Source organism: Cannabis sativa, chromosome 2, assembly GCF_029168945.1.
Source record: "Cannabis sativa cultivar Pink pepper isolate KNU-18-1 chromosome 2, ASM2916894v1, whole genome shotgun sequence".
Classification (NCBI taxonomy): domain Eukaryota; kingdom Viridiplantae; phylum Streptophyta; class Magnoliopsida; order Rosales; family Cannabaceae; genus Cannabis; species Cannabis sativa.
The window spans coordinates 52,512,629-52,523,619 of NC_083602.1; the positions used below are offsets into that span (position 1 = coordinate 52,512,629).

Here is a 10,991-nt window from a genome sequence, read left to right on the forward strand (position 1 = left end):
TAACATTAATTACATATTCAGATATTTTAAGCGTTGTATTTGCGTTGTTTTTGCGTTGCGTTTGAGGGTTTTTTTAAAAGTAGAACTATGATAGAAACTGTCCAAATTATAGGTACTCTACCATGACATCAAACATAGGTGAGGCACTGAACTCAGCCAATTTAGCAGCAAGGAAAACACCAGTCACAACATTAATGGAGTGCTTGAGGGCACAAATGCAAGAGTGGACATACAATAATAGAAAGGAGGCACAAAAATGCACAACAAGGCTGACACCATCATCTGAGAAAAAACTCATAGGGAACTATGTATAGTCATTGCGACTAACAGTAAGTTGAGATTATTGTTCGCATAAAGTAAAATGAAAACAGTTGTTTTTGCATAGTTTTTTGGTTGTTTTAAAGTTCGTTTAAAACATGCAGGTGAAACCAGCAAACCAAAACCTGTTTAAGGTGATAGATGAAGACAGAACAAGAATAGTAAACTTGAAGGAGAAGACGTGCACATGCAATAGATTTCAAAAAGATGAAATGCCATGTAACCATGCAGTCGCCGTCATGAAGGACTTGAACATAAACACATACAACTACTGTGCACAATACTACACATCAAAAGCATGGCTGCAAACATATGAAGAAACAGTATACCCAGTTGGAAACGTTAAAGAATGGGAACTACCAGAATTTTTTGAAGACATCATAGTGTTGCCTCCAAAAGAAAGAATCAAGTCTGGAAGGCCGAGGAAAAGAAGAATGGCAGCAGCTTGGGAAACAAAGAAACAAAATAAGTGTGGCAAGTGTGGACAAAAGGGACATAACAAAAAGACCTGCAGAAGAATTACAGCATAGAAGTACAAACAACTACACATCAACCAAAAAACAACTATACTAAAACATTTAGAAAAACATACTGCATATTACTATTGGTTGTTACATTTATTTTTTATTGTGAATTTTTATGTGGAGAGATATTGATAATAGAGAATTGGTATTATTATCATTAATATACAAAGAACATCAAATATTATAGTTAAATAATTAAATGAGTGGAAGAAAGTTGAGATTAATAAGAACGAAACAGAACTACATAAAGTGATTAAAATGCAAGTTTAGTCGTTTGTAAGATGGTTGTAAAAAGGTTGTTAATAGTATGCTGTCATGGATTAAACTGAATATAAAAATTAAAAATCCAAAACTAGGAACAAATAAAAAACCAATTTCAATAAAAAAAAAAAAAAACATGATAGAAACAACAACTTGTCTATAATTATAAACATAATCTGGTAATAGAAAAAAAAAAACAAAAACTAAATAAAAAAGAACTATTTCCAACAACAACAAATAGATAACTAAAACAAATTCTTCTTTGGACCCTTTGGATGAGCCTCATCTTCACTATCAATAAAATTCAATTCTTTCATGCGAGCATACTTATAGAACAACACAGCAAGCCTATCACGGTGTTTCTCAACATCAAATATGGGAGGAATCGGTTTCATATCAATGAAGTATTCGGCAAATGATGCCACGAAACAACCACAGTCACTGGAAAACAACCAAAAAACAACATCAGAAAAACTTAAAAAAAGGAAAATAACATAAAAAAATAAAACAACGCATGAAAATAAAAACTAAAAACAACTTACTTCGAGGTTTGTTGAGGCAAACCATCAACCTTAACAACTTCGAAAGGGTCTAAACAAACCGATTTGTTTTCCTTTTTGAACTCATCGAACAAAGCAAAAAAGTGGGGCAACAACACCGCAAATGGCTGACAAGCTTTGATAGCGGCACTATCTTTCATAGCAGTCGACAAGGAGTTGTACATGTACATACGCCTTTCCTCAATATTCAAGCGACCAATAATCCAATGTGATTCAGTCTCCATATGGATGATAAACAAAACATGATCGCACAAATGCCAAGGGGAACCACATAACATTTTTCTACCTCTGATATAATCAGCAATGGCATGTCAAGTGCTTATCAAAGAAAGATCTTTTTTCTGTGCAACAAATTTTTCATACAAAGCATGAATAGTTTTGAAGAATAAGCAATCGGTGGTTGTGAACTTAACCTTTGGCTCCTTTGCATACTTTTCTTTTTTACGTAGATAGTAAAAAATGATGTCCAAATGCTAAACAATAAAAAATGAGAAATGTTCAAAATTAAGAAAATGAATTATATATTAACAACTGAAAAACAACCAACAAACAACATGAAGAAAACTATAGACTGAAATTTTTTAAAAAAATCAAAAGAATAAATAAATTAACTTACAGAATTAGTTTAACATTGGCCACGATATGCAAGCTTGTGGAACCACATCTTGCTTGCAACATCTTCCACGCCAAAACGAAAAGGGGGAACAATCTTATCCTTACCCTTCAAGTAAACCTTGTCCTTGTCATGGCTAACATAAAAAAAAAAAGAATTGAAACATAAATAGTAAAGTAAAAAACAAAATATACAAAAACACAACAAAAGTGCTGAAATTAAACACTTACGGATCTTTCTTTGATCGCCGTCCTTCACCAAGCCACAAGTCAAAATCATTCTCGTCTTTATGTTCTACATCTTCACCAATCTTATCATCAAGAGGACACAAACCAGCCACATACTTAACAACTCCATAACCATAACCATCTTTAGAACTAGAAATGGAAGAGTCATACTCCATAAACGGAGACGTCAACGCTATGGGTTTCTTAGATTTCCTCTTGTCAACAAGAGGAGTTTCTTCAACGGGAATTGGGTCATCTTTAACAAGTTCAATGTTAGAATCAACATTGAGACCTGTTGCACCCATCTAATATATTTTTTCCAAATAAATGAAAAAAAAAGTCAGTGTTAAACACAAAAAGTATGAAGAAAATAAAAAACAACCATAAAAAAAATATACCTCAAAACAAACAAGACGACGATCCGTAACCTCAACATTTTCAGAAACTGAAATCTGTTTACTAGAATCACCACTAATTCCATCTGAAGACATCTGTTTATATATGGTATTAAAAAGTAATTAGAGCAGGGTTAAAAAATAACAACCTTTACACAACCAAAAAATAACACAAAAGCAACATTACCATAATCTCAACTGCTTTCACACCGGACTGAACAGTAGCCTCAACATCTATTTGAGTAGGTCCGTCATTGAAATCAACGAAATTCTTGATACAGAAAAAGAAGGAAAGAGAAGATAGAAAAAAAATGAAGTTATTTTTTTGTAAAAGGCTTCAACAACTAAGAAACAACTACATAACAACTAAAAAACAAAATAAAAACAACAAGTAAAATAAGAAGACCAACAATAATTGCGAACAACATAATCTATAAACACAACTATCTAAATAACATAATAAATACAAATAAATAGTTTGAAAATTAGTTGCAAATTAAAAAAAAAAAAAACTAAAACATAAGAAGAGACATAACAAGAACATAGAATTACAAGACACAACCTAAACGGACTTACAACGAAATAAACCACACAAAGTAACTAAAACATAGTTACATTGTCTACTTATCTACCTTCTCCTCACTATCAGTGCATTCATCATCACTGCCCTCATCATTTTTTTCTTTTGACTCAGAATCTTCATCAGCTTGACCATCCTTCTCTTCACCTTCACTACCCTCACCTTCTTCATCACCCATAACATTCTCTTCTTCATTGTCATCAGTTTCTTCAGATTCATCTAAATCAAAATCTTCTTCATTACCACTTCCACCATCATTATTGGAAGAGTCACTGCCTTTGTCCTATATTGAAATTATAATTTAAATTAGTATAAAACAACTTAAAAAAAACTGAAAAACAACCATTGAAAAACTAACATACCTTAGCATAAGAATCGGCAAAAACAGTAGAAAACTGTGCCTGCATTGAAGCCATCTGAGCACCAAAAGAAACAAACTGTGCAGACACAAACTCTTTCAACTCAACCAAATCGGATGAAATCTTCTGTTGGGAAGTATGCAGCAAATCGATCTTCACCTCCAACCCATCAAATTTCTCAGAAAAAGCATCAAGCTTGACAGAAATGTCACTCTGAGCAACAGAAGGCTCTTCGGGAACAGGAACACTCTTGTAAGAATTGTAGTCAGTGTCAAACTTGAAACTGCTCAATTTCAAAGCTTTGAACTCAGTAGCAGTGGGCCTCATATTTGATAGTTCCAGCTGATCAAAAAACAACAAAATGAAAATTTCAATTATGAAGATTATTAATAATAAAAAATAACATAAAAACAACTACTAAAAAACCAAATTACAACTAGCAGATATACCTTATCTTTGGAAACATCAAAAATAGTAGTCTTCAAAACTTTGAAAGTAGGCTGACTATTGCATGTCCACTGAATGATCCTTGGAATACGAGAGTTTTCCTTTTGGCAATACTTACCTTTCATGTACTTACAACACTCATAGAACCAAATTTGAAAAACATGAGGACAACCAATCAAAGTGTAAAAAACACTCGGCCTCTTTCCCGAACTCCTTGCCTTCCTAACACCTTCAACCCAACTGTCAAGCTTACCCTTCAATGAGGAAATAGTCAGTTCAAAAGAACTCCGTCCCCAAGCAAATTCATTGTACCTCCCACTGTCTACAACATCTAAAATAGACCTAGGTACATTTTTATGCTTAGTGCCACTAAGCAAGAACCATTCCACAAAATACAAAACTGCCAACTTCACAGCATCCTCATCAGAATCACCCCACCTCTTGGTGGTAAAACATTCCCTAACAGATTCCTTAGTGATAGAGGACGAAGTTGGCCAATATTTTTCAGAAAGACTATTAACGTCTTGCTTAAAATCTAAAACACTACAGTCACCTTCACAGTCTAAACCAGTAATCAAAGCAAACTCCTCAATGCTAAACCTAAGCCTAACACCGCGTATCATTACCCACAACACAGCATCATTAGGTTGATGAACCTCCCGCAGCAACAACCCATGAAACACTTGCGGTTGAAATTTAAAATCAGGAAGCTTAAGGAAATGTCCAAAACAGGTTTTGGAAAACATTTCAAGCTGTTCAGCTGAAAGACAAGACTTAATGTTCTCTATCACCTGGAAAGTAGCAGTCGAAAAGGCTTTCGCAATGAAGAGATTCTTCTGGTCATAAATATAATATCATTCCTGTATCAATTGAAACAAAAGAAATGAGGACAAAATAAAAAAACTAAAACAGAAACAGAAAACAAACAATAAAAACAATTTTTTTTTAAAAAAAAAGGACACCTTAGGGTGATTTTTTTTTTTTGTAAGTCAAAACCTTCAACCTTCTCTAAGGTCCTAACATGGACCTGCAAAAAAATAGAAATACAAAGTAAAACATAAGCAACAAATCTGAGCAACAAGAACAAGGCAGATATAAAATGTAGTAACCAAAATACAACCAATACAAAACCTAAAAACAACATTTATGAAACCGTTACAGTATGATAAACGTAAAAGATAAACAGCTTTTAAAAAATACATAAACAACACTGTAACAACTTGTAAAAAATAAAAGATTTACAATGGTTGTGAATACTGAAATTATCATAAAAAACCCAAAGAAAACTCACAATAAACAGAAAAACAAACGAAATATATTTAAAACATTGCAGTTGTTTGTAAAAAGTAAAAATTTTATAATGATCAACAACCAAAACAAAACTAACAATAAACAGATAAACAACTAAAACTATTAACAACACTGTAGAAGCTAGTTAAAAATGAAATTTCGAAAATGCTACTCGATAATAATATTGTGATAAACAACCGAAAAAAAACTCACAATAAACATATAAATAACTAAAGAATAAACAACACTGTAACATCTTGTTGAAAATGAAATTAGTAAAATGCTTCTCAATACTAATATTGTGTAAAACAATCGAAAACAAACTCACAATAAACATATAAACAACCAATGGGGAAATGCATTAAAAAACTGTAGCACAATACGAATTGAACTGTGTAATTTTAAAACAACCAAACAACAACTGAATAAAAACAAGAAAACAACATCAACCACAATACATGACAGAAATACATAAAGAACAACAAAAAAACATAAAAAAAAATGATGATAAACAACTAAATCAGTGACCTAAAAAGCTGATGTAAAAATTAACTCAATAAAATGATACCAAGCAATTTAAAATTACCTTCGATTTAAGTTTAGGCTTTTGGTCCTCAGCATGCACTTCATCCTCAAAATCAGAATCTGAGGAAACCTAGAACAAAAATGGGGAAAACATTAAATCATCAAATGTAATACCATAAATAGAACAACCAGAAAAAAACTAAAGAAAAATTGAAAAACAACAAAAAGAAACTTACATCGCGTGCAGACTTGGAAATTTTTGCTCTCTTAGGCTTAGGAGCATCGACCTTAACTGGAAGGGCTCTTTTCTTAGTGCCCGATGTCTCTGGAACATCACCCACTAATTTCTTAGCATTTTTTTTTAACCCCATCTTAGCTTCGACTTTGGAAGTAACAGTTGGAGGCTTCTTAGATTTTTTAGGGTGTTTCTTGGCCGGAGATGGTGATTTCGAACCACTTCTAGTGGTTGCCATTTATATAGAAAAAAAATAGGGGAGGATGACAATGTAGGTTGAGGAAAACGTGGGTGAGGGCTTGGAGAAGGTGATCGTGGGAAGAAGAAATGGGTTAGGGCTTGAAAATGGTGATCGTGGGAAGCAACGGTTTGAAGACGAGAAGAAGCAGAGAAAAAAAAAATTCAAAAAAAAAAAAGAAAAAAGGAGTTATGAGGTGGCGTGCGTGAACGTGTGTAAGGAAGATGACAAAAGCATGGTAAAGGTAGTTTTGTAATTATGAAACTTTTTGAAAACTAAAATTGAAAAATGTAAAAGTTAAAAAAGTTTAAAAAACCGTGTAATGACAAAAAAGTAAAAAAATGAGCAAATGTGGCATCAGGTGTAAAAATACCTGTTTAGAATGGGTTAATGCTAGCAAGAGAATGGTAATGTGAAATATTACTTTGTTTGTTTTGAGAGTTTATGCTTACAATGTTATTCCCTTAGTAATATAATTATCCTTGAAGAGAGCAATGTTGATAACTTAAAAAAGAATAGGGTTGAATTATTCTCTTCTATTAAATTAATTTGAATATTATTTTTGAATTAATAAATAAATTTAAATACCATCAATATTTTGATTATTATAAAAAAAAATATATTACGATATATATTTAGTCTGTGAGATCGATTTTTATTTTTAATTGAGTTATTTTTATGCTATTAGCAATAACATTTATATATATACATTATACATAAAAAATTTATGTGGATATTGTACATAAATGACATTGCGAACAAAAATAAATAACATAATGATAAAATATATAGATTAGTTCATTTTAATTAATAAAAAATACAATAAAATTTAATATTTACTAATTAACAAATATATTTCTTTAATGAATAATTATTTTATTTTTATGTATAATGAATATTAAACAGATATAATACAAAAAAAAAAATATATTTTTATTTATTTTTTAAAATAATATATAAGATTCTTGTACTCAACCAAATAATGTAATTCAATTACCGGGAATATAATTACATATTACCCTACACAACTAAACATAGTTTACACATTTCTCTAGAATTATATTCTCCTTCATAATATACACTTCATTCCAAACGCCTCCTTGAATTACTATTTTTTTGCATTAAAATATTAATGGCATATATAATTTTTTTTAAAATATATATAAATATGTGTGGATTGGATTGGATCGATTACTTTTACATATCAATCAACATCCAATCTGCACAAGTGCGAATATTCGCACTTTGCGGATTGGATTGAATCGTGCAGATTGGATTGAGTATTTTATGAACCCTAGCTTCTTGCTATTGTGTTTTCTTACTTGTAAGTTTTCTAACCCTTCCAATTCTAACCACTTGCATGAGGGTACGAAGTAGTATTTATAGGCTAGGAGTCGGATCTAGGAATACCCGTGACCCGCTAGGGTTTCTGTATAAACTAGGTCCACTATTGAAGTAAATACATGAAATACATGACTTTAGGTCCACAGGCAGAATTTTGGCTCGTGGGTCGAAGGCGTTTGCACATCTATATAGGGACCACGCAGTTTGGGACAAATGTCCTACAGGCGTCGCACATGTGTATTGTGGTGTTAAATACGTGTTGTTGGACAAAAGGAAAGTTTTCCTTTTGGTAGTGCGTGCACTATCATGCTCTGACATAGGGGACAAGCCCTAATTCGGTGGGACCAGGAGCCAGAGGGCAGCCACATCACCCTATACTAGGCTTCCAAGGTGCCTCTTAAAGTACCCTCTTTGGATGTGTCCCTACGTTCATTTGAATTCAATCTCGGGAAGGCAAGAGACCTTCCTGGATCTGAAAGCCTCAATCTGGAGGCGAGCCTTCTAGGCTAAAGGTGGGCTTGGGCCTACCTCATCGTCTAGGTTGGATCTATCCTCATGGAAAGGTTTTGGGCCAGGCCGTCCTGGGCCAATCCTACTTTAGAAATGACATGTGTCCTCCTTTTGAAAACACGGATAACATTTACCCCCAAGCTTTCAAGACTTGGGAGTGATGGAGGCTTACAGCCTTCTTTTCAAATTGCCATGGACATGTTGGCCAAGTTTTAAAAAGGAGGGACCTTCTCAGCTTCTTCGCTTCTCAGATGCAGATGGTTATGGACTTTTGGATTACAGCTAATGTTGTACACATGGCATTGACCTCTTAGCCCGTAGACTTCATGTGCATTGGAAAACAATTAGTGATGCTTGGTGTAATGACCGCATAGTTAAATTATGAGAATTAGTAGATAAATAAGAATGAATCATTTTATGATTTATGTGTTTCTTGATAGAAAGTTATGGCTTATTATCAGAAATAGGCCTTAGAAAAATATTTTCTCAATTACAGAGATATATTTAAATTCTAGAGGTATATATACTGTGTATGAATTTTATAATTTTCATATTTTGTGTTCGGTAACAGTAGAATGTGATGGTTTGGCCAATAGAGTTACTTAGATACGGTTGAGTATATTAACAAAGCTAGATAATTAGATATTTAAAATGTCGAGATTATTCGGGGTTATACTTTTGGACTATTTTACCCCTAAGTGTGTAAATTACAATTTTAGTATAGTTGGGTAAAAATGTCTTTTCCTTCTTCTTGTCTTAAGTGACTTAGTGGGATTTTTAGTGATTGTCTCTTTATCTTTTAGATAATAAGCTGAAAAGGATTAATTATTTTAGTCTTTATCTTCATAATTCAAAAAATTAGAAAATTTCAAGACCTTTCTCTCTCTGTTTAAGGTCGGCCGCACCAAGAAAATTAAGGGAGTTTAGGATTTTCTAGTAGTTTAGATCAAGTTAAGAGTTATTTGAGTAGGATTTTAAAGTTTAACTTAAGGTAATTCTTGTTCCTCATATTCTTTTTGATTTTAAGTGTAAAAGTTAGGTTTTAACATGTAATTTTGATTTTGGCCACTGTTGGGTTTTGGTAGTGTTAGAATTTAGTTCTTAAAATTGAATTAGGTTTGTTTGAGCTATTTTAGAGTTGTTTGGTGGGCTGTAGCAAGTTTGAAGTAGGTTTGAGCTTTTGAAGCTCAAATTTAGCTCTTTAATGATGGATTTGAATTCTGAGCTTTGTTGATGCTTTTAATTGTGAATTATGATTATTGGACCTAATTTAGGTATTCCCAAAAGTTTAGAAAGGTTTGGTTTCGAATTGTGGTAGTTTTGAGGTTTGGGGAAAAATCTGCTGTGAAAATGGCAGACTGTTTCTGGGAAAATGGCCTACCATTTTTCCAGATAGAAAACCCAAAAAAACGGTCTATCATTTTCACAGAAATGGCCTGCCATTTCGTTAGGGTACTCTTCCCGAAACCTTTTTTTTCTCGTTAAGTAGGGTTTAGTCACGCTATTTATCGATAAGGAAACTTTTAGTTTCAAGTTTAAGTCCTCAAAAGTGATTTATCGGATCACTTACCAGTTTTACGTAATTGTGACTTAGGGCCTTAAATCGTCGAGCAACAGTTTCCACTCAAAGTTACCGACACACTTGCATTCAGAATTAAGAAAATATTAGTATAATGATATGCATATATAATTACATATTTAGCGTGCATATTAATGAATTCCTGTTAGTTAACATATTAAAATAGTAGTATTAGTGTACATAGAGTTGCACTGAATACCGATAGTTATATGTTTGGTAGAGTACTAATTGACGCTATCACATCGGTACGACTAAAGTACCGAGTATAGACTAATATTATGGTCAATAGTACTATCATATGAACATTCTAGACTCAATTTGCGTGGGACATGTGATAGGGTTATAATTGGGTGTATGGGCGCCTAGTTATAATTCGGTGTAAGTTTATGTCATGATTATACTTTTCTTACTGAGCCTTTCGACTCACAGTTATTACGTGTGTGTGCAGGTATAAGCTAGAACCGAATTGGGATGAGTCTAAAGCTAATGGTGAAGATTATACATATCAAGATGGTTAGACCTGGAGCGTTCATGGTCTTCGGGACAATTTAGGCTCACCTTTTTAATAGTCAGTTAATGTAAGTATTATGTAGACTTATGTAAATTTTAACGGGATCGCAGACTTATATAAATTATGTTTTTTTTTTGTTTGAGAAGAAATGATTTCATTAATCAACAAAATAAATACAAACATCAATAAAATACTAGCAAATAGCCCCGGTTTCCAACTAGCAGCAGAATACCTTTCCACCATTTTGGTTGAATGACTACTCCATTTTAAAATAGAAGGAAAGACCATTCCAATGCGTGATCACAAAAAATTTAATAATTTCTTTATTAGTTTTTTATGCATTTTAAATTTAATTTGATATCATTCCATTCTTATTTCTATTCTCATTCTCATTCTTATTCCTATATTTTCCTTCCTCTCAACCAAATGCCACCGTTAGGAGGAATAAAATATAGGAATAGGAATGAAGATGAGA

General features: G+C 32.7%; 2 protein-coding genes and 1 long non-coding RNA gene across 4 annotated transcripts; 1 reads left to right on the plus strand and 2 right to left on the minus strand.

The window, feature by feature from the left end:
* Positions 1–1,989: 1,989 nt before the first annotated feature.
* On the minus strand, positions 1,990–5,187 carry LOC115714486 (uncharacterized). 2 transcript variants are annotated; one of them, XM_061110606.1, is made up of 2 exons: positions 2,507–5,187; positions 1,990–2,412 (listed from the first exon to the last, which is right to left on the minus strand). In XM_061110606.1, the coding sequence occupies exons 1-2, from the start codon at positions 2,806–2,808 to the stop codon at positions 2,289–2,291; spliced, it is 426 nt and encodes a 141-aa protein (XP_060966589.1). In that variant the 5' UTR covers positions 2,809–5,187; the 3' UTR covers positions 1,990–2,288. Both variants share the same exon structure in this region; 1 of them encodes a protein (XP_060966589.1).
* On the minus strand, positions 3,050–4,164 carry LOC133034353 (uncharacterized). The gene is made up of 3 exons (XM_061109419.1): positions 3,841–4,164; positions 3,531–3,761; positions 3,050–3,169 (listed from the first exon to the last, which is right to left on the minus strand). Exons 1-3 carry the CDS (start codon positions 4,162–4,164, stop codon positions 3,050–3,052), a joined length of 675 nt encoding a protein of 224 aa, XP_060965402.1.
* A 4,067-nt stretch (positions 5,188–9,254) lies between the features above and the next one.
* Positions 9,255–10,652, plus strand: LOC133033989 (uncharacterized). Its single transcript, XR_009685977.1, has 2 exons — positions 9,255–9,417; positions 10,454–10,652. It is a non-coding gene; the product is annotated as an uncharacterized LOC133033989 (long non-coding RNA).
* Positions 10,653–10,991: the final 339 nt, after the last annotated feature.

What these genes read in the sequence shown, in the direction of transcription:
- LOC115714486 (XM_061110606.1), bottom strand. Translation starts at nt 2,808, where the DNA reads ATGGGTGCAACAGGTCTCAATGTTGATTCTAACATTGAACTTGTTAAA. An exon ending in CGGCGATCAAAGAAAGATCC is followed by an intron (nt 2,413 to 2,506) that starts GTAAGTGTTTAA and finishes TTTTTATGTTAG; the next exon opens with CCATGACAAGGACAAGGTTT.
- LOC133034353 (XM_061109419.1), bottom strand. Translation starts at nt 4,164, where the DNA reads ATGAGGCCCACTGCTACTGAGTTCAAAGCTTTGAAATTGAGCAGTTTC. An exon ending in TTGCCGATTCTTATGCTAAG is followed by an intron (nt 3,762 to 3,840) that starts GTATGTTAGTTT and finishes ATTTCAATATAG; the next exon opens with GACAAAGGCAGTGACTCTTC. An exon ending in GCACTGATAGTGAGGAGAAG is followed by an intron (nt 3,170 to 3,530) that starts GTAGATAAGTAG and finishes TTCTGTATCAAG; the next exon opens with AATTTCGTTGATTTCAATGA.